The 23,419-nt window shown below is 41.2% G+C and overlaps 2 protein-coding genes across 4 annotated transcripts; one reads left to right on the forward strand and one right to left on the reverse strand.

Moving 5' to 3' along the window:
- Positions 1-1,172: 1,172 nt before the first annotated feature.
- On the forward strand, positions 1,173-18,067 carry mctp1b (multiple C2 domains, transmembrane 1b). 3 transcript variants are annotated; one of them, XM_044012740.1, is made up of 20 exons: positions 1,173-1,838; positions 5,957-6,077; positions 6,160-6,302; positions 6,395-6,474; positions 7,116-7,239; positions 8,497-8,667; positions 9,106-9,236; positions 10,075-10,261; positions 10,360-10,453; positions 10,896-10,998; positions 11,551-11,653; positions 12,759-12,860; positions 12,951-13,025; positions 14,210-14,329; positions 14,527-14,637; positions 15,334-15,387; positions 15,457-15,557; positions 16,777-16,886; positions 16,954-17,051; positions 17,794-18,067. In XM_044012740.1, the coding sequence occupies exons 1-20, from the start codon at positions 1,506-1,508 to the stop codon at positions 17,863-17,865; spliced, it is 2,433 nt and encodes an 810-aa protein (XP_043868675.1). In that variant the 5' UTR covers positions 1,173-1,505; the 3' UTR covers positions 17,866-18,067. The 3 variants fall into 3 exon arrangements, with proteins under 3 accessions (XP_043868675.1, XP_043868676.1, XP_043868677.1); XM_044012741.1 differs by having other exon boundaries at positions 1,174-1,838; positions 8,500-8,667; XM_044012742.1 differs by lacking the exon at positions 1,173-1,838 and adding an exon at positions 5,797-5,839.
- A 2,382-nt stretch (positions 18,068-20,449) lies between these two features.
- On the reverse strand, positions 20,450-21,169 carry LOC122758629 (tetraspanin-7-like). The gene has a single exon (XM_044012893.1). It carries the CDS (start codon positions 21,167-21,169, stop codon positions 20,450-20,452), a length of 720 nt encoding a protein of 239 aa, XP_043868828.1.
- Positions 21,170-23,419: the final 2,250 nt, after the last annotated feature.

Raw genomic sequence — 23,419 nt, forward strand, 5'->3', positions numbered from 1 at the left:
ATGTGCTAAGCTAACTCTGTCTTAAACAGAAGGGATATCACTTTACCTTTATTAATGTGCTAAGCTAACTATGTCTTACACAGAAGGGATATCACTTTACCTTTATTAATGTGACGTCGGGACGTTTTTGAACGCAATTAAAAAACATAACACGCTAAATATGACTGTAATTAATGATTTACAATTAATGAGATAATTTGTCAGCCCTAGTTAGAACCGCCAGGTTTCAGCTATCAGTTGAGCGGCTAACCAATACTTTTACCATACCGATGTATCTGAATTGAATAATACTAATTTATTGTACTTTTAGTTAAAGGGTAATGTATTTAATTTCCCAAAGAATTAATGTATTATTGTTTTAGTTCAAGGATTATTTATTTTATTATAGAGATGGTATTTATTGTTTTATTCAAAATATTATTATTTAACGTATTTTAATTTGAACATTGCTGTTTTATATTGAATATTATGAATATTTCAAAAATATTCTGGAGAAACTCAGTACTTTTTTTCTCTTGAGTACTTGAGTAGTCTTTTCACTGCATACTATTTAACTCTTACTGGAGTAATTATTTTCATGAGTACTTTTCTACCCACTATCACGTCAGCCATCTTTTCCAGCATTTCGCATTTTAAATTCTTGTATTGATTTTTAACCTCCACCTACTGTGTTTTATTTCATTTTAACTTTCACCTTTTTTAATGTATCCATTTTATTTGATCTTCTGATGTTTGTCTTCTTAAAGCGTGAGTGTCGCTTACAAATAAAATGTATTATTATTATTGTTGGACGGACACAAATCAGGGCATGCAATGACATGTGTTTAATAATTGACATCTGTGGTCCATCACTATGGAGGACCCAAAGGGACAAAATTCAATAAATAAATACACCATTAAATCATTTATTAAATTTGTCATTACATAATGAAATGTGTCTTTAATTAATTAAATGTATTTAATGTCACATTTCATTATTTAATGACACATTTAATGATGTCCTCCATGCATCACCACCTCATCCTGACACTTTATTATTATAATAATATTCTTTCTGGGGTTTTTTGTAGCTTTGAAAATTCATGGATAACAACAATAATAATAATTATTATTATATTTTGCATTAAAACAATCATTTGGGTTAAAGAGCTTCTACATACTGGTGTATTAAAAGTATAGGATCATTATCAATGCTGTTAATGTAGAGCAGCCGTGGCTTTGGGCGGTGGTTTATTACTTTGGTTAAGCTCTGTACACATAACACTGTAAAAACACCAAGTTTGAACGTGCGGCACAGCGGCTCAGTTTCCTCCTCTTGTTGTAAAAATATTGTCAAAGGGGCAGGACCACCGAGACTGAGGAGATCCAGGAACACTGACAACACTGTGTTTGTCTTGTGTTTCAACGACTGTCCCGCATCACAACACGCTGAGCTCAGATAACTGGACCTTTAGCTTCTTCTCCATCAGCCCGACAGCTCCACGGAGCTCCGAGCACCAGCGGGAATGGAGCCGAGCGACGCGGACGACAGCGAGAGCCTCGCTTCCCTACGAAACACGATATGGAAGCAGCTCCAAGCCAAAGTCAAGCCACTGCGCAGTCCCAGAATGGGCTCCACGGAGAGGGGGGAAGTAACGAAGAGGAACACGACGACGACCGGGAACGAGCCCAACTTACTCTCCCCCCCTCAGGTAAAAGTCCCGTTCGAGGCTCCGCTCCTCGGCGAAGCGGCGGGAAGCGGCTCCAAACTGGAGTCTGAGTCCCTGGAGACGCTGCCTGAACCTCCGCAGCACGACGCCAGCCATGAAACACAGCTGGAGAGCAGGGATGAGCAGCCGGTGAGTCAAGTTCTGGTTTTACCTTTTAATCTAAACTGATAACTTGATAACAACCAGTGGCGGTTCTAGCTTGAATGACACCCTGGGCGAGACTCCTCCACCACCTTTAATGTCGCTGCACATTATCAGAGGACTCACCTTTCAGAGCTGCAGCTTTTTAACTCGTCTGTTATCTATCAGGTGAAACAATGGACAGCAACACATTTTGTGTAATTATACATGTTGTTTATTCTTTATTCATCTGATCCCAATTACTCTTCCTAGGAAACACACACACTGAAGGTTTACAAGAGCCTGAGGGAAACAAATAGCTTTGTGACAAACATCTTAACTCTGGAGTCCATTGGCTAAAGCTAGAGTTGTTGTCACTGGGAGGGTAAATGTTGGTTTAGTGTTAGCATCGGGCAGTGTAATATAAATAATTGCTGTGTTAACATTGCTGTGCAGACTTGTATTTCACTTAGACTGACCCCATTACAGACCACAAAACCTGTTGCTTGTGTTCCAGTCCCTCTGTCTTCTTCTGCTCTTCATAGCATCTCTGATCTGTGGGGATCTGGTAATCTCAGTTATTATGTTATTATGTTTCCATCAGTGATATTACCTGGTACTTTTTTTAGTACCTGCTTCGGCGAGGTTCAGAGCGAGTTGAGGCGACACCATGTGTGATGTCGTCAGACTTCCGGCCACTGATTGACACAAAAATCAAGCCGAACGATGCTGAACTGTAGCTCAGTTAAAAAGACTTAATAATCCTGAAAATGTGGGTTAATCTCCAACATTTACCAAGGAAAGGTCTAAAAACTCAATATTCAACAGAGGAGTCTGGTGTACTTAGAGACAGCCCTGCTGAGCGGCATCACAAACCCTGCCACTGTATTTCAGTCCAGTGACTGTGTAAGACGTCATGGAGGAAGTACTGAACAACTGCTTTACAAGTCACTAGTTTGTGTGTTGCGTCCCCGGAGAACCCTGAGAAACCCCAAGCACACACGTGGAGAACATGCAAACTCCATGCCGACAGGGTCTCGAACCCGGGTCTTCTTGCTGCAAAGGCAAGAGTGCTAACCAGTACACCAACCAAATTTCTAATTAACCTCACCTGGGCCAGTCAGGCAGGCTGTATCATGCTCAGGTCTGGTCTATAGGGATGAACAGCATTGTTTGCTGCCAGGGGGGGGGTGTGTCAGTGCCGTTACCATGGTTGTGTGATGTCAGCTATCAGAGCTCTATATAAATTGTACACGTGATAAAAATCTACTGCCCCTCTGGTCAAACACCAGTTACTGCATTCAAATGTTGCTATTGGGTTTCTTACCCCCGTCCTGAAGAGGAAAGAAGGAGAAATTTGAAGTGTGGAGGGCAGCAATGCACCTCTCGAGGTACAGCCTGCTGGAAATCATAAGAGGTCTCTTGGGTGAGGTGAAACAAAACATTATTGTAATTCTCTGAAATTGGTAATGAAGAAACACCAAAGTCAGGAAATGAAGAAGATAAGATGGAAGATAACGTAGTAAAATAATACTAAAAAAAATAGAATTTGCAATAATACACTGTACATGTGAAAGTTGCCCTGGGGTCCAGGGCAGAGTGGAACTCTCTCCCTTCACACCTTCAAAGGCACCCTTAGATTAAAGGCATTATTATTATTGACCTTATATATGAAAGTGTACCAATGACTGAACCTTTAGCCAGAGCAGGACATCTCACCCAAGTGTATAACCCTGGTGTGTCAACACTTTACAATTCATAATAAACCTCATGGATGCGTGGCAAACAGTGTCAATCATTCGAAGACATTGAGCAGAAGCATTTGTGTAGAGAGTAGAGAGAGCTTCTTGACAAGTTTCTCCACATGTAACTTGAAAGAGAGGGAGTCATCAATCAAGACACACAGGTATTTATACATGTGAACCACCTCTATATCATTTCCCTCCACAGTGGACACTGAGGGATCATTTGTGAACACTTCCTAGAATTGGAAAACAACATAAGCTTCGTCTTGTGTGCATTGGGAAGTTTCAGGTTAAGTAATGAGTGCTGAGACCAACAAAGGCTTCCTGCACTGATTCAATGGCCTGATCAAGAGTAAATAACTGTCACAAGCATAACAATGCAAATTAGCATCGGACACATTTACACCCAGATCATGGATGTAAATAACAAATACGAAGGGGACCTAATACAGAACCCTGCGGCATCCCCTTGTGGACAGTAACACATACAGAGTCCAGAGTGAACAAGTCTAAGTTTTAAAATGTCGTGGTCAATAATGTCATAGTGCAACAATAATGTCATTCACAGCTTAATTGAAGCCTGATTGATATTTTGATAAGAAATAAAAAATAAAACTTCACTCACAAGAGCTTCAAGAATGTTGGCCACCACTGACAGATTAGATTCTCTGGATAAACACCTCCCATTACATTTGAATTTTCGTATTAGCTGGCTCTTACCGGTTTTCATCACTTTTCCCGGTGCTTCGTCACCAACCATCCTCTGGCCACACCCCCAATAAGGGGGGGTCAGAGTGGATACAGAGCGCTCATATTTCTGGAGGATGCCGCAGCAGAGCCGGATTAATTCAGTGGAATTCAGCACGAGGTAGTAAAAAAAAAAAAAAAGTAGGAAAATGACACATCCTGTTTAGTTTTCAGAATAAAAGATCCCGCGCTGACTCCACACTTTACTACATCACAGAAAGAATCCTTGCAAGCTCAGCGTGCTCCTGTGTATTCGACCGGTAGAAATACTGCTATGTAAATACATTTATAGTGCATTACAGAGAAGTAGTTGCTGTAGTAGTCTAATACAGTGATTTCAATTCATACACACGTATGTAAACATGAATATGTAAATTCTGTTATCACCAGCACTGTACCTGATAATATCATGGTAATTAATATTATTATGTGTTCTTACCTTTCTGGATAGGGTGAATTGATCCAGAGGGTTTCATGTGCTAAAAGTCCAGATTCATTTGAAAACCATCAAATCAATCTCAAGTCATGTGTTGAACACAGTCAGCCGAGACCTCTATTCATATTCCACAGCCCTATAGTGCTACCCTAATGTATTCTATCATATTATAGCGGTATTGATCAGAGCACTAGCGGGTGAGTGTTGACAGGATGTTACATCCTCAGCAGAGTAGTTGCCGGCTTTAAAAGTGATGTATGGTGAGCTCAGTCTTTGATTAACACTGCTTATGTTACACCACAAACTTTTTCTTTTCTTTTGGAAACGTACCCACGCAGAAGCAGAATTACTGTATGCACACACACTCTGTATGTTCATACAGTGTGTTCCCATAGAACTACAGTACATGCACATGCCTGTATGCTTGTTTATTCATTTATTTTTAGTCAGACTCTGTTATCAGGATAATGTTCTCAGATAAGAGTTACGTTACTTGTCCAGAGACACATGTAATACATTCCTGATATTGCAATAATTGAAATACTTTACACATTTTTTTAATGTCATTGTCTGTAACTTAGTGCCATCTTACCTATGTGTCGTATTCAGGGATGGCCCATAGTTATGTTTTTACATCACAGCTACTGACGAGCTTTTGATGCTTGGCGTTATATGGAATTAGATTTTTGTCAATATAACAACACTTTTCATGAAGCAAACAACACTTTTTAAGCAGCGATTTAAACATTCAAAAATATTGTATGTTATTGTTTGAAAATACACATGTTTCTGTGTATTTATAGTTTTTTATCCTCCCTTTACGTCTGCACCTGCTGCAGTGTCTGTTCTGCTTGTTGTTCTGCATCACCACACCAGGAAGGCTGTTGCCGTAGTGAAAGTGAGTGTTACACAGTTGAGAAGAGGAAAAAAAAAAAAAAATCACCTCAATAACGCTGTGGATGGATGAGAGGAAGCTGCTCTGGTGTAATTTCCTGTCAGTGGTAACTCCCCTGAGAGAACTGACGCTTCAGCCAGTGTTACTGTAGCTGTGCACAAGGCAAGTGAATGCAAACGCAGCTGAGGTAGTGAGGGCTTCAACTCGTCCTTTTTTGCAGAAACTTTGTGGTTTGGATGATGGATTTGATGGAAATGTGGTGTTTGCATGTGATGGATCTGTTTATTTGTTTGATTTTTTTCAGAGTTTGGTTGTTCCGTGCTCTTCAGGGACTGATTCTGAGCGACCCCCCCCAAGCATGTTGATGTACAACCTGGAGATTGAACTCAAGAGAGGCCACAACCTGGCCATACGAGACAAAGGAGGTACGTTCATGTCTTGTCCGTTTACTTTGATTTCTCCGTCTTGCACTTGTGGACGTGTGAGATTTGTTTTGTTTGTGTTTAGGCAGCAGCGATCCGTATGTCAAGATCAAACTCGCCAATAAAGATGTGTTTAAGAGCAAAGTCATCTCCAAAAACCTCAACCCTGTGTGGAATGAGAAGAAGAGTTTGATCCTGGACAGTCTGAGTGAACCTCTGAATGTGAAGGTAATTAAAGGCTCGAGCACACACACACACACACACACATGCATCCTTAGTGAAGAGAAGTCAGTGGAGATTTTTCTGTTGCTACTCTGCAGGTGTTTGATTATGACTTTGGCTTTCAAGACGACTTCATAGGCTCTGCTTATCTCCATCTGGACTCTCTGGAGCAGCAGAGGTACAGTGCATTAAAGGGATAGTTGAAGATATTTGATATTTGTGCCAAGCTTTAAGACTCCCCGTTACTCTGAAGTGAAATGTAAAGACAGGAAACAGGTTATTGTGGTTTAAATATTGTTGATTTTTGTACATGAACTTGAACACGACAACTATAGCATGTTTTTTTACAAATGTAGGTTAAACTGTTTACAAACAGACCCCACCCAAAAAGTGCGCACTGTGCAGGTGGGATGGCGGGTGTCATGATTGTGTACTCACTATTCATATAGAGATAATGTAGTCATTTGATATTTTCAATAGGGTTAGTTAGTAATAATTGACTAAAATCCATCACATTTTCATTCATTTTGTTTATTTTGTGTTTACATGCTGCCTAATTTACACGAAAAACGATACAATTTACTGCTTTTTATAAAGAGATAAAATGTTCTCATGTTGGGGAAAATAATTGCCCCCATTTTCTTAGCTTTAGCTTTAAAGGGAGGGGCAGCAGTGGCAGCTATTCTCTTTGTCACTGGCATCAGCTGATTTTCTGTCAAAACATGGATAAAATACGTTTTATGGAAGTGTATATTGCTTCATTCAACACTAAGTCAAAGATTTGATCATAGCAACATACTGTATGTGTATGATATCCAGGACCATACCTGTATTTCTGGAGCTGAAGGACCCACAGTACCCTGATGAGGACCTGGGCACCCTGGAGCTGGATGTCACCCTGTCACCTAAAGGCCGTTCCACAGAGGAATGTCTAGAGTCCACAGTATGTATGGCGTCTCCCACTCTTCGTGTGTATAGTTATCCTCTTTATCCAACACTAAAGTTTAGGTTGTAGGAGGTACTGACACACAATCAGTGCTGACTTCACCGGGAACCAACCTGAGACCTGAACTTAAGAATTAAACATGGCACAGCTGATAACATCAACAAGAACTGGTTTATTGGAGTGTCTGGCACTCATCCCGACTGTGTTCTCATCCGTGGTTTATAATGTAAATAAAAGAGAGCCACACTCAATCCCAGGCAAGTTGACAGACTCTATCTGATAATATCAGAAATGAAGCTGTTTGCAGTGACAAACGGCTTCTGGATGTAACGTTGTTATATTTCAGATAAATAACGGTTTACGGTTTTTATTTCATTCCACTCTACTGACGGACTGCTGTCATTAATACTCTAACACTAGCAGCACTGTTAATAATGTAACAAGAAATCCATGATGTTTGTGGGGTATTGGGGGAGCGGTGATGGCAGTCCAGACGTATCGGTGGAAGCCTTATGTGAATAAAGTGAATGTACAGTATAGTGGTCATTAGGCTCTTAGTGACATGCTGAGGAGTGGAGCTCACATGGACCCATGCAATGATCCTCTTCTTCTTCTTTGGTGCAAATACGTCCTATGCCCCGCGTCCAGACTTGCACCGCCACCCGATGGTGAAGTGGAATACTACAATTCAATTCAATTCAGTATAATTCAATTGCATTTGTATTTGGTGACAACACCATTTCCAGTGGTTAGCACTCTCGCTCTCGCCTTGCAGCGAGAAGACCCGGGTTCGAGCCCCGGTTGGAACAAGGGCCTTTCTGCATGGAGTTTGCATGTTCTCCCCGTGTGTGCGTGGGTTCTCTGCGGGTTCTCCGGCTTCCTCCCACAGTCCAAAAACATGCAGTGTGGGGATTAGGTATTTTGGACACTCTAAATTGACCATAGGAGTGAGTGTGAGAGTGAATGGTTGTTTGTCTCTAGCTGTGTGTGGCCCTGCGATGGACTGGCGAACTGTCCAGGGTGTACCCCGCCTATCGCCCGATGTAGCTGAGATTGGCACAGCACCCCCCGCGACCCTCTGGTGGAGGATAAAGCGGTTAGATGATGACTGACTGACCATTTCCAGTCATGTCTAGGCAGAGATATAGTTAGTTTTTTATTTATTTTATGGAAACTGCTGCAGAGCTGAAATCATCAGTGTTCTAATCAACCTCTGTGTGTGTGTGTGTGTGTGTGTGTGTGTGTGTGCACAAGCAGCAGCAGCCGTCTACATTTGTCCCAGAGATGCGTCGGAAGTCCCAGCTCTGGCGAGGGATCGTCAGCATCGCGCTGTTGGAAGGTCGAGGCCTAACACCAATGGATTCCAACGGCCTGAGTGACCCATACGTCAAGTTCAAACTGGGTATTCAGAAGTACAGGAGCAAGGTTGGTCCTCCCTGACCTCTGTGGTGGGCGGATCTTTACAGAAATCTGTGTTTTTTATTTCCTATCGTGTTTTCTATCGCTGAGCGCCATCTGTCTTGCTGCGACTCTTTATTTTCTGTCCTCGCAGCAGCGTGATGTATCCCAGACTTTGGGTAAATACACTGAGCACTAAGGGAGAGTAAAAAAGTCTTTCTTCAGTTTGTTCTGGTGGAACCACAGGCTATATATAGACTGGCTATAGAGGCTGAGTGTATGTTGCAGTTCAAACCCCATATTAGTAAGATAACTTAGTATTTGTTTTCTTAGCAAACAGCCATATAATAAGGGGGATAACATGCAGTGAGTCAGTCATTGACAATAGTTAAAAATGTTAGTGATCGACTAACCGTTGCAGCCCGACTTCCATGTATGTGTGTGTGTGTGTTTGTTGCTGTTTAGACTGTGCCAAAGACGCTGAATCCTCAGTGGAGAGAGCAGTTTGATCTGAACCTGTTCGACGAGAATGGGGGAGTGCTGGAGATCACAGTGTGGGACAGAGACCCTGGCAGGAGAGACGACTTGATGGGATGGTTCGTTCCACTTCTCTGCTCCACTTATGCCGAGTTATTACTGCTCAGTTTTCACAGTGGTGGCGGTGCTGCGTGTCTCCCAGAGATCATTCACTTCAGAGGTCTCACACTTCCAGCTCGCAGGCCACATGTGTTTTTGAAGGCCATTATGTCACAGTCTTTCGGGAGGCAGAGTAGCATTTGATTCGTTATGAACGGTCTTTTACGCCCACAAATGAAAACAGAGACTCTAAGTAGGGCCAGCCCCAAGAACTTGAAGGTGTTGAAGGTGGAGTTTCTGGTTCTTCTTCCATCTTGAAACAAACTAACAGGCACCTGAAGTGTTCTCCATGCAGGCAGGCAGCAGAGTGAAGGGCGGAACGGAAGCTTGATCGCTTGATTCGCTCGATGATGAGCCAGCGTCATCAAACCTGGTGATCGTGTGGGTTTGGAATGATTCGTAACAATTTTGTAACTGCAAGAGTAACAAAGCAGCGCATGATAAATGTATCAAAATCATCGTAGTGAAGTACGAGTGGAAGTAGGAGGAAAAAAAGATACTCCAGTAAAGTAATACTCAGATAATATATCAACATTATATCTATATTAGGTATTTTCCTGGTTTTATAATCATCACATTTTATTATTTTTAATAAATTAGTGTTACAGAAATACGGATTTGATTATATATAATATAAATTTATATCAAATGATATAAAAGAGTGTCATGATAAGATTTTTTTTCACGACTTATATTTGTTGTCATCTGGTTCTTTGTCTTAAATGACACATGACAACAGATGAAACTAAGCCTGATTACACTCTTCACTCACACAGTGTATGTGTGTGTGTTGTCCAGCTGCCAGTTGGACCTCTCTGCTCTGGCTAAAGAACAAACCCATCACCTGGAGCTGGAGCTGGACGAGTCCCGGGGCTACGTGGTGCTACTGGTCACACTCACGGCCTCGGCCTGCGTCTCCATCGCTGACCTGTCCGTCACGCCGCTGGACGACCAAACGGAACGCAGGGACACAGTCAAACGCTATGTGGGTGGCGCTGGAATCGCTCCGTTGACTGAATAATGTCCAACACATGAGCCAGGAGAGCGGCAGTGTGACGCTGTGTTTCCTCTTTCCTTCTCCAGAGCTTGTGGAACTCGTTCTCTAACGTGAAAGATGTGGGCATCGTGCAAGTGAAGGTGTTGAGAGCTGAAGACCTCATAGCTGCTGATGTCACTGGTAATCAAACACATACACGCTACTGTTTGGGCTGTCACTCGCTGTCTTTACCAAATATCCCAAAAAAAGATGAAAGATTCCATCGTTTACATGGACAGGAAATGAAATGACACCTGATTATGGTGTGTGTGTACACAGTCACAATTGACTGTTTTGATATGCACAGTGTTGCTGAAGAAGAAGAAGAAGAGTAATGAGCTAAGACATGCATTCAAAGGCCCTGGTAAATGTCATCACTTTTGTGTGTGATCTACTGCATGTTGAGTGTAGAGGAGCAGCTTCAAGATACATCCATGGAACCTCGTAAATGTCATCACTTCTGCAAACAGACATTACTATTACATGACATATTTTTAACCTCCGATGACATCATGTCATGGTCATTTTATACACAACACATTTCTAACATAGTAATCATTTGTGTGATTCATTGTTTCTTCAGGTAAGAGCGACCCTTTCTGTGTGCTGGAGCTAAATAATGACAGACTACAGACACACACTGTTTACAAGAACCTCAGTCCACAGTGGAACAAAGCCTTCACCTTGTGAGTAACTCGCTAGCAACTTTTTTTTTTAACTGTGTGTTTACAGTGGTTTTGTTTTAATTTTATAAAAGTAAACACACACTTCTGTTTGTTGTCCCTTTGTCTCGCTTTCAGAATATAATCTAAAATTGTATTTCTATACATATACATATACATTCTATTACAAAAAAATCATCGCTTCACTTTTTACCCCCAAAAGAAAAAGAAATCTCTTTGAGAATATTGACACCTTCAAATCTATCCCAAATTTAAACAGAATATTTGAAGAATTGTAAAAGTAAATGCACATATTAAAATAGATGTATGGTTACAGATGCCCTGGAAGGCAAGTTAAAAAAAGTGAAGGGATAAAGAGTCAAAACTGATTTGGACGATGATTTTCCTAATTCAGGGACAGAATTGTGCCCTTTTTTTTCACCTTTCCCCCAAAAAGAGAAAAAACTGAGTGAAAAAAGTCACATAACTGAAACCTCATTCTTTTCAAAGCGCCAATCAAAACTCACGTTTTCCAAGCAGCACAGTCTTCACGGATGATCTCTCTGTTTCCTTCAGTAACGTCAAAGACATTCACTCAGTGTTGACGGTGACGGTGCTTGATGAGGACAGAGACAGGAGCGCCGACTTCCTGGGGAAAGTTGCCATCCCTTTATTACATGTGAGCTGAAATACAGTCTTTGTCTTTGTATTTCTCAACTCTTTAAAACCTGTTCAGGACCAGTCGTCCTCATGAAAGACAAAACCTGGTCCTCATGAGGCGGAACCTCATTTCTAAAGGAACTGGTTCAGACAGAGATTTGAATTGTGATTATTATTATGGTTATGATTTAGCTTAGAGATATCACTTTGTGTTTGTGTGTGTGTCGCATGTCCCACTAAAACTAATTTAATCGACAACTATTTTAATAATCGATTAATTTGTTTGATTAATTGGCTTTTTTCATGATTAAAACAAGATTTCCAATTGTTGAAGCTTCTTAAATGTGAGTATTTTCTTCATTTCTTTGTTCTGGATAACAAAGAAATCATTAACAGTTAATTATTTTGGTTTGTGGACAAAATAAGACATTTGAGAACGTCATCATTTCAAGGTCTGGGAGACACATTTCACATTGTTTTCCTTTATCCTCCACATGAGGGTCACAGGGGGCGCTGTGTCAGTCTCATCTGACATAGGGCGAAAGGCGGGGTCACACCCTGGACAGACAGGGACACATATAGAGACAAACAACCATTCACACTCACACCTATGGTCAATTTTAGAGCTGCTAACTAACGATTATTTTCACAATCGAAGGATCTGTTGATTATTTTCTCAATTAATCGTTTGGTCCATAAAATGTAAGAAAACCTTAAAAAATGTTGAGCGGTGTTCATCAAACCTGGAAATGATGATGATGATGATGATGATTTCAATCAATCCAGAGCAAAGAAATGAAGATAATATTCACATTTAAGAAGCTTAAACAATCAGAAATTTTGTTTTGATCATGAAAAAAGCTTTGAACCAATTAATCGATTATCAAAATAGTTGTCGATTAATTTAGTAATCGATTATTAATCGATTCATCGATGAATTGTTTCAGCTCTAGTCAATTTAGAAAAATGGGATTTCCATCACTGCCAAATAAAGAATCAGAAGAAGAAGAAATGAGTCGTTCCGGTCTCTTTGTTCCACACATTGTGTAGATTTGTGTGAAGATGAATAGCAACTGAAGTCAAGTATTGTGCATGATTGACCTCTGACCTCTGACCTCTGTCAGGTGCGTAACGGTGAGAAGAAAGGCTACGTGTTAAAAGATAAGAAGCTGACGGGTCCGACCAAAGGAGTCATCTACCTCGAGATTGATGTCATCTACAACATTGTGAGTATGAGTCCGGTGCGGTGGGTCATGTGACTGTGAGTCAGTCACATGACCCACCTGCTCTAAGAGTGGCTCCTCCTTTCTCGTCAGGTCAAAGCTGCCTTGAGGACTGTGGTCCCAGCAGAGCAGAAATATATAGAGGAGAACCTGAAAGTGTCCAAACAGGTACGTTCATACTCTACTGTCACTGTATCACTGTATTATTATTATTGACTACGGACAAATAAACAGCACCATGTAGAAACGTTCACACCTGACCTGATCATGAGTCTCCTGAGACGTCATAACACATATTATTATAGCTTTTTTTTTATAATTGATCACTGTGTGGATTCTTTTTGGTCCGTAGAATGTTAGAAAATCTTAGCATCAGTGATTTGAATTTGATGTGGGCAGCTCAGGGTCGCCAGTGGAGCTCAATGAACAGAGGGGTGACATGTGCCCTTTTAGGCTGATTGAAGACCAGACGTGCTGCCGCGTTCTGGACCATCTGTAGTGGTTTCACAGCACAGGTCTAGAGGCCTGTAGTCAACGCGGGAGATGACCAGAGCCTGTACTAGGAGCTGGGTTAGCCTGTTGAGTTATGTATGCTCTGATTTTTCTTATATTGAATAGTAGAGCTGAAGCGATTTCTAAATGAATCGACAACTTTTTTGATAACCGATAATCGGTTTGAAGTGTTTAAAACAAGATTTCTGATTGTTTAAGCTTCTTAAATGTGAATATTTTCTTCATTTCTTTGCTCTGGATAACAAAGAAATCATTAAAAGTGAATCATTTTGGTTTGTCGACAAAACAATCCACATTTCTGATCCTCATTTTTGAAGGTTTTCTGATATTTTATGGACCAAACGATTCATCGAAAATAATCGACAGATTCATCGATTATGAAAATAACCGTTAGTTGCAGCTCTATTGAATAGTGCAAAGAGACATTTCTTGCTATCTTGGAAGGAGCCAGAGATAAGGAATCGATATTAATGCAGATGTTATGATGCATTGTTGGTTTGGCTGGAAAGACCAGAGGTTCAGTTTTGGAGAGGTTTAGCTGTAGGTGATAGAATTGAAGGGGCAGATTTTCAGTAAGGGGAGCCAGATTATCAGGTTTGAGCGTCCAAACTGCTCTGTGCTTGTGAAACACAGCAAAAACACACCTGAGTCTGTTGTATAGTTATGTCACAACACTACAATTCTGTATCCATTTCACCAATTTAGGACCTTTTCTGGCATTAAACCAACACCTGGTTCTAATGAGGCAGAACCTCTAAGGCTAAGATTTGAATGGATTGAATTCCATTGCTAATTATTAACTGTCAAAACTAACAGAAACACCTACTTTGTCTTCTTAGTTGCTCCAGCAGAATTTTAATCGTGTGAAGCGGTGCGCCATGGTCCTGATCAGCTGGGGATCGTACATCAACAGTTGCTTTCAATGGGAGTCCACGCGGAGGAGCGTCACGGCCTTTGTGGTACGGCATTTACAAGGATGGAAGTCTCTTTTATGTTCTGTAGTGGTGTTGTGACCACGTCCAGGCAGCAGGTGCACTGAGCTCACTACACTGAGAGCTCTCCTTGCGTCTCCACATCTGCATACTCATTATGTAAATGAGATGAAAAGCATACAGTGTGATGTTGTTGTCACGTCTGGTCTTTTCCACTTTGTCAGCTGTTTGTGGTGGTGGTATGGAACCTGGAGCTCTACATGCTGCCACTGGCACTGGTGCTCCTGCTGCTCTGGAACTTCTTCTTCTGCTCAAGCAGGGAAACGGATGAACTGGTGAGTAAACAAAAAAATCATCCCATCTCTATTCATTCATTCATTCATTCCTTGTCTACCACTTTATCCTCCATATGACATAAGGATAGACAACCATTCACTCTCACATTTAGAGTGTCCAGTTAATGTAATCTAGAGCTGAAGATCTTTCATGTGAACAGGTAACAGTGTCATACTGTTATAATAATATTACCGCTTATTATGCAATTATTACCATGTTATTACTGAATTATAACTGCATTAGTTACGTATATGATGTTGTATGATGCAATACATGGTCAGATTTAATAATTAGAAAAATAAAATATTAAATCAAGAATAATCGTGTAAATGTAGTAAAAGAAAGACCTCGAAAGTATGGAGAGTAAAGAGTGTTGTGCTGTGGTAGATTTATAATAATAATAATGATAATGATGATGTCAAATACATTTAATATTGAACATTATACTTTCATGTGTGCATGAATACATTATTATACGTCTTTAATAACTGGTGTGCTTCAAACAAAGAGTAGAATAGACCTGAAATTAAATATAAAACAATTTTTCCTTTCTTTTTTCTGTTGAGGTAGAGAAGCATTCAACTACTAATGTTATTTTATATTAATATTGAAAATGTTTCATGTTTTTCTATAAATAAAAAGTGTGACACAGTCGTCAGATGTGGGTTTTACTTCAGCATGTTTTTCTGTTGCAGTCAATGGAGGCCATGTTTGAACTGGACGATGAAGAAGAGGATAAAGAGGACAAGGTATCGTCATTAAAAACGGTCAAATATTACGAGTGGATGGAAGTCTGAGGTTTGTCTCGTCTCTGTCAGGACAAAGGCTTGATGGAGAGACTGCACGCCGTACAGGAAGTGTTCGTCAGCGTACAGAATGCTCTGGATGAGGTGGCGTCCTATGGAGAGAGGATAAAAAAGTGGGTAACGTTCAGTCTGTCTCATCCATTTATTATGAACACATGATGTGTTCTGTGGGAGCGCTCGTTTTCGTTCTCCTCCTGTAACAACGCAGTTTTTATGATCAGTGTCAGCAGTAGTTTGCTCTGGGTGTAGAAAAGTATGCTTTTATTGCATCTCAAAGTTGATAATAATTTACAACAAATCTGACTTTAAATTTGACATTTTTTTCAAATATTGTACAGTACAACTGTTTTACAGAACACTATCAGATATACAGTATTTATGTCCGATTAATAGGTCTCTGACGCTGCGAGGAGATGTGCTTTCAAACGTGTACACAGGTAGTGTTTTATTTTGAAAAACCGGATGTCGACGTCCTTGAAAATCAGCTTGACTGCAGACCGTAAATCCCCTTTGTCATTCAGGCGTTAAAATTCAGCGTCAGGTAGTTTTGAGTGTCAGGTCTTTTAATAAAGTGAGAATTAAGTAGTTTGGTAGCGGCTGGTCACAGAGCTGCACGATAAACGAGCGCTCCCATCAGCCCGAGCAACTGCAGAATATGCTGGTGTTTTTGAATCTGCATGTGTTTTGGGTCGTTGCAGTGCATTTGCCCCCGTCGGCCACCGGGGGGCGACTCTGCTGGAAGCAAACACAATTCTGTTTTAATGGAAGTATAAATGTATGAGCTCCAGCTCTCCTTCAATAGAACGTGATGTAGATTTAGTAAACCGGGTTTCCATTTAGAGGGAAATAGACGATAAAGCAGATCAAACACATCGTCAGACGAGTGAAAATGATGACGTCATGATCCCACCTCGCTCTCTCTTGCTGTAGTTTGTCGTCGTCTTCTTCTTCTTGTGTTTTGGTCTGTTCACGTTCGTCATCCTGTCTCTGTTTGTGTGATGTATGTATGTGTGTATGTGCGTGCTCTACTGGCCCTGGCGTCATGAGGACTCTACACCCTTTAGAGTTTTGTGTGGATGAAAACATTTTCTGAAACGATGCGGTGGAAACATTAGGGTTCGCTCTGTTTCTGTGTGGTTAGGGCCGAACCATATCATAAATAAATAATCTAAATAAACCGCTGAAGTGAATTTCAAAGCACTTTTGGTGAACACATCACTGGGGTTTTCAAAGGAATGAACTTCCTGTTGACGCTCACACGCCAGTGCAGATCTTTGGACAGAGTGGACACGTTGAGGACACATGTGCTTTCTGTTTCTCTCTCCACTGCAGCGTCTCTAACTGGACTGTGCCTTTTCTGAGCTGGCTGGCGATCACTGCCTTTTGTTTGGCCACAGTTCTTCTCCGTCTCGTTCCTCTCCGATACCTCGTGCTGGCGTGGGGTGAGTTTCTGATGTCATTCACACCAGGACACAGAACATGCACATGTACCTTTGTTCTTTTCTGCAGGTATGAATAAATTCACCAAGAAGCTTCGTAATCCGTACAGGATTGACAACAACGAGGTTCTGGACTTTCTATCCAGAGTGCCCTCCGATATTCAAGTGGTGAGTAACCGCTCTCTGATCATAGAGTGTTCAGTGTTATTGAGGATTTTTTTACAGGGTGTCCATTTTTGTCTTTTAACACTCTCACATGTTGTACGGTAACGCCGCTCAGTGAGCACCGAAGGCGTGAGTATTGAAGGAGAGTCCGGGAGCAAATTCAGAACTCTCTGAAACACTATTTCCTGCGTTTTGAGGTGCAGCCATGTTTTTCTTTTATTCCCTGACTACCAGCTTTATTGTCTACTTATTCAATTGTGTTAATCTTTCATATATTTATGCATACATTTATATTAGCTATGTGTTTGTGGTGGTTTTCTGACCTTTCACACCTTTGAACATTCACACAAGAAAACTATTTCATTAAAAACTTACATCATTACATGTCGTCTTCCTATGAGATGTGAGCTAAGCGTGATTCCGAGATTTAGTCGATCACATTCAGCGAAGTTACCGAGGAAAACGGGAGGAAAAAATAGGGCGTCTTTAGGGCGTCCTGCTTAAAAGTAGGACGTCTAATTTCTTATTATTTTCAGTACAGGACGCCCTGCTACCTAAAGGTAGGATAGCAGACATGTTCACACATGTTACTGATAACATTAACGTTGGCTCATGTAAGTCAGGAGAGTTTAACACTTGAGGGCAAGACGATTAATCACAATCACAACATTAATTATATGTATATATATTATATTAACATATAAGGAATTTGCTTTGTGTGTGTGTGTGTGTGTGTGATGCACAGATGCAGTACCAGCAGTTGAAGGCTGACACTGAACGAACCGCACTGAAGCGCAGGAAGACCAACCCGAGCTAATGGTCACATGTGTCTTCATGTCTCTGTCCTCGGCTGGAACATTTGTAACTGTAAACAATGTGAACTTATAACAAAGGGTACTTGTATGTATTTCTTGGATATTTGGATGATCTTTTGTGTGTAATTTATTTTCTAAATCCTGAAGTTGTTATGATTTGAATGATTCATGTCTTGTCACCACACACACTATAAACCTGTAAAAGATAAATACATTGTTACGAATGTCATGAATATAAACATGTGCATGGATGAAAGTGTGTTGCTGATGGAATAATGTGTATAAAATGTATCATCATTTATTGTTTCAGGGTTATTTAGCTCTTCTCTTGTAAAAACATGGTTGCTCATATAATCAGGTGATTTTACACTTATAGAAAGTTAAATATGTTGCTTTTTATCTTCAATTTCTGCCAGATGATAATAATTTGACCAAAAAAAGTCCACACTGGCTCTTTAATATGGAATTAGATTTAGATTCACAAAATCAAAAATAATAAAATATGGATGTAATCATTCAAAATGGTTGTACTTTGTTTGAAAATACACTTTTTGTTTGCAATGATCAGGATGTTGTTGACTGATAAATGTATGTGACAGTATATATAAACATGTATATACCCTCATATTAAACCCATATGATGTTAATTTATATAACAGTATATACATGTTTTACGTGTGTATTACAAAACGAAGACATCCACTCCTCAGTGGTCTGTAGGTCTGTCTGCAAGTCAGTCTGTAGGTCAGTCAGTAAGTCAGCCTGTAGGTCAGTCTGCAAGTCAGCCTGTAGGTCAGTCAGTCTGCAAGTCAGCCTGTAGGTCAGTCTGCAAGTCAGCCTGTAGGCCAGCCCATAGGTCAGTCTGTTGGTCAGCCTGTAAGTCAGTCTGCAAGTCAGTCCAAGTCAGCCTGCAGGTCAGTCTGCAAGTCAGCCTGTAGGTCAGTCTGCAAGTCAGCCAGGTCAGTCTGTGTAGTGGTCAGTCAGTCAGTCAGGCAAGTCAGCCTGTAGGTCAGTCAGTGCAAGTCGTCTATAGGTTCGTAAGTCAGCCTGCTGGTCAGCCTGTAGGTCAGTCTGCAAGTCAGCATGTAGGTCAGTCTGCAGGTCAGTCTGCAAGTCCGCCTGTAAGTCCGCCTGTAGGTCAGTCTGTAAGTGTCTGTAAGTCAATCTGTAGGTCAGTCTAGGTCCAGTCAGTCTGTAAGTCCGCCTGTAGGTCAGTCTGCAAGTCAATCTGTAGGTCAGTCTGTAAGTCAATCTGTAATGTAATGCAAGAAAGTCAGTCTGCAAGTCCGCCTGTAAGTCCGCCTGTAGGTCAGTCTGTAAGTCAATCTGTAGGTCAGTCTGCAAGTCCGTCTGTAAGTCCGTCTGTAGGTCAGTCTGTAAGTCAATCTGTAGGTCAGTCTGTAGGTCAGTATGTAGGTCAGTCTGCAGGTCAGTTTAATAGTTGATATTGTTGACATTTCCTTTGCTAAATGTTGTAGATTAACACACGTTTTCAGGATATTTAATTTTTTTCACTGATGGAAAAGCAAGATAACTGCGGTGCCAGGACAAGTGGAGTCGAGCTAGTGGAAATAAGCCAATGGTCTTTTTGTTTCACAGGTTACAGCCTTTGACTTTCTCTAGGTTCCTAAAATAAATAACTTCATAGAATGTGTGACATGTGAGTTTTTGTTGTAGTATTCTGCCAATAACTGTGCAGCCACACACTTACACGTGTGTGTGTGTGCATGTGACGTGTTAAATTGCGGTGCCACCTGAAACAGGACCCCCAAATGTAACGGTAATCAACACTGGCCGTGTAAATGTCAGTCATCACTGAGCTTATTTTACACTCAGTCTTTGCTCTTTGCACAGTTGCCACCTCCTTCTGTGTATTCACTTTACACTGCCTGTGTGTGTGTGAGTGTGTGAGTGTGTGTGTGCGTGAGTGTGTGTGTGCGTGAGTGTGTGTGTACGTGAGTGTGTGTGTGTGTCGCTGTGTTTTTGAATGAACAAACAGACTCTATTTAAAAATGTGTTTAATGTAAACCTCTAACATGTATATATGTATACAGCAGTATATACAGTACACATATGTACAGTCTGTATACAGCAGTATATATACTTTATAAACTGCTGTATACAGTATATATATATGGTTAAGTAATGAGTGCGACGGTCATGGAGGAGCAGCTGTAGCAGAGTGGAGCATTTTTAAAAGGAAATCATATCAATGTTTGACTTCTACTACTTCAACCTATACCAGTACTTCTCAAATAGTGGGGCGGGCTCCCCTGGGGGGGCGCGGTGAGGTGTCGGGGCGTGAGAGGTGGGGCAGGACAACTCATACAGTGGTTACAGATACAGTAAATAAAAAAAATTAGCAGGTTCTCAATAGTATTTCAATTCAGGGGAGGCGTGAAAACATTTCTGTCCTCTGGGGTATGACAGAAAATAATAGAGAACCACTGACCTATACTAACTTATACACTTGTGCTTTTGATTTGGGCCAGTTTTACATTTCTCATCATCCAGGTTTTTCCGCCGTGTTTTCGTTCAGTTTCTCGTTGAGCATTCACACACACAGTCATTTTCTAATAGTAACTCTCAGGCAGGTTGTTGGGACAAACAGCAAGCCAGCAATATCCCAATCAGATGTAAGGAAGCAATTTTAAAGGCGATCGCTGCGATGACCTCCAGGTTGGCCTCCAGTGCATTGGTTATCATCTCAAAACAGCCCAACTTGTACACCTCACTCTCAGCATTGTCCAGGTCTTTTAAGGTCTCAGGTGAGCAGTCGGAGTTGTCTTTACAGCAGCTGGCAGGGAGGCCGTTCTCTTTGTAGTAGGCCGTGTCGCTCCAGTCAGAGTAACTCCTCACCCCACAGCAGTGCAGAGTCCTCTGAATGGCATCGACCGCAGTGTCGCTGCTGTCAGAGCTGCTGTAGGACTTCACGGCATTTTCAAAGGCGGCGCCAAATATGGCTTTCACTTCGTGTTTGAAGATAAAGCCTGAGACACCCGCCACAAACCCAGACAGGAACACCATGGTGAAGAAAAAGGCGTACAGTTTGAGCATCCATGGAGTGCCGCGGAACACAGCGAAGCAACCCAACAGTCCAAAAATAACGGTGGTGATCCCGGTCCCAATGAGGACGTACGTCGCGTTGGTGTTCTCCTCAGGTTCCAGGTAGAAATAGGCGTCCAGGATCAGCTTCCCCCACACCCCGACTTCCAGCAGGATCACACCCACGATACAGAATAAGACGTTGGAGCAGAGGAGGAAGTTCCTCAGGCACGTATGAAAGCGCCGAGATGGCAGCAACATGTTTCTTAAGGTTTGCATATTCAGAAGATTCTGCTTCCACTTTTGATCTTCAGTTTGCCTCTTAACTTAAGTAATAAACGTCTCAAGTGTCTTACGCGTGGCATCAAAGGCATAAATGACATCAGATGTCACATCTGATGTCATTTATGCCTTTGATGATCTCAAACACATATGAGCAAACAAATAAGACAACGTTCTACGAACCCTAAACTAACACGGTATCTCTGACAACAGCACTGGTTGAACACTGAAGACAGGAGGCCTCACTGGGGACGGGGACATGGAATCTCCAACCTTCATGAGGTACATGTTACACCCCACTGACGTGAAGAGTGACCTTGATGATGAGGGGGATGAGCAGGGCCCAGCCTCAGAGGACTACTGTGTAAACCTGCCAAGGAGGCACATTCGCCTGTTCCTCATCTCGACCGTCCACGATGTGTTCCTGATGACCGGAGCACTGGCGTCCCTCCCCGGCTTGATTGCGGGCAGACACATTACGCGTCTAGTGGACGTGACACAGTCGGTGCTCTGTCTCCCAGAGGGACGCGCGCCGCGCATGAGCATGTGCAAGCCGGTGGCCAAGCGTGCCGTCAAAGAGCTCACGAGGACGTTTGGCAAGAAGGTGAAAACCATGCTGTTTGTTGCAGACGCAAGTGTGGAGGAAAGCATCGCCAGGTGCATAATTACACAAACCCTCATAGAGCTGGAGCAACGACGGAGGTGCTGCACTTTCCCCAAGTGTGCCAGGAACTTACTCCTGATTGTGATTGCCATACTTCCACTCATAGTCGCTATAGTCAATATTTTACTGGTGGTTCTGTGATAATCGTCATTCTCAGCACTCACTTCTCCCAAAGTCACCAGAATAACATCCAGGACATTTATGCTTGTATTCAACTTTCATACAGAATTCTTTAAATTCTTTAAACGATTAAAACGACGAGTCTTTTCTGTGTGATGTTCCCAATAAAGTGATCAGTGTAGTGTTCCTAATAGTGATCACTGTGCGTGTGGTGGGTGTTAAATAGCTGTGTTTCCATTAGGAATAGAACCAAAATAACCAGAATGGCATTCTTTGGCACCCTACTGGGCCCCGGGGTGTCTCCTTCTTCAGTGTCTTCACTTTTGTAAACAAACACATGAGATATTCAGCATCATACACTCACAACTGTAAAAGAATAACAACATTTTCACTTATACATGCTCCTTTTTTTTTAATGATTCACCAAAGCACCAGCAGAGGGCAGACATAAGCCTGATGAAACAGTAGAATAATGGCAGCTGACCAGGATTATAAAACCATTATATAGTCAAAAATTATATATATATATATATATATACACATAGAAATATATATATATATTTATATATTATAAATATATATATATACACATATGTAAATATATATATTTACCTATGACATAAATGTTTATGTTTAAAACTGTCATTTGTGCACCAGTAACGGTGAGAGTGTTGGTTTGGTTGTTTCTTCAGTCTGGAAAAACAAGAAGCGTTCGTCCACATGCAACAGTAAACACGCTGCACTGTTTACGAAGCACTGTGATCTAGGTCATCACTGTGTGCTGTGAGGGCCGCTCATGTGTCTGCCACAAAACTGAACATTAGATTAGTTCCTCACAGTGAATTGTATACATTTCACATTTGACCCACTGCTGCATCGATTACTAAGTTAAAACTTTATTTTTTCTTTAACTTTTAAAAACCTTTATTTGAGTAGTATACATGACATTGTACACAATCACAAAAACAGACAGAATGAAGAAAGACAGGGTGACTTAGGAAAGAAAATACGAGTTATCATGAAGTGAACAGACCAAGGAGAGGAATGTGACGATGATGATGATGATGATGAGCCACAGCCAATGATAGCACAAGAGAGAGGTGGGATTATGAAATCCTTGCTTTCCCAAAGCCTGTTTTTAAACCCTCTGTCATGGCCAACAGTGCTGTAACTGCCACACATTGTTATTCTTTGATTCTGCTGCAAAGCATACGAGTGAGAACCTAGACTTCTCAAGAGGACGACATACTATACTATGACTTTTTTGACTGATTTTGGACGACATACTATACTATGACTTTTTTGACTGATTTTGGACGACATACTATACTATGACTTTTTTGACTGATTTTGAACGACATACTATACTATCACTTTTTGGTCACATTTTGGACAACATACTATACTATCACTTTTTGGTCAAATTTTGGACAACATACTATACT

This window comes from Solea senegalensis, linkage group LG21 (assembly GCF_019176455.1).
Source record: "Solea senegalensis isolate Sse05_10M linkage group LG21, IFAPA_SoseM_1, whole genome shotgun sequence".
Lineage (NCBI taxonomy): Eukaryota > Metazoa > Chordata > Actinopteri > Pleuronectiformes > Soleidae > Solea > Solea senegalensis.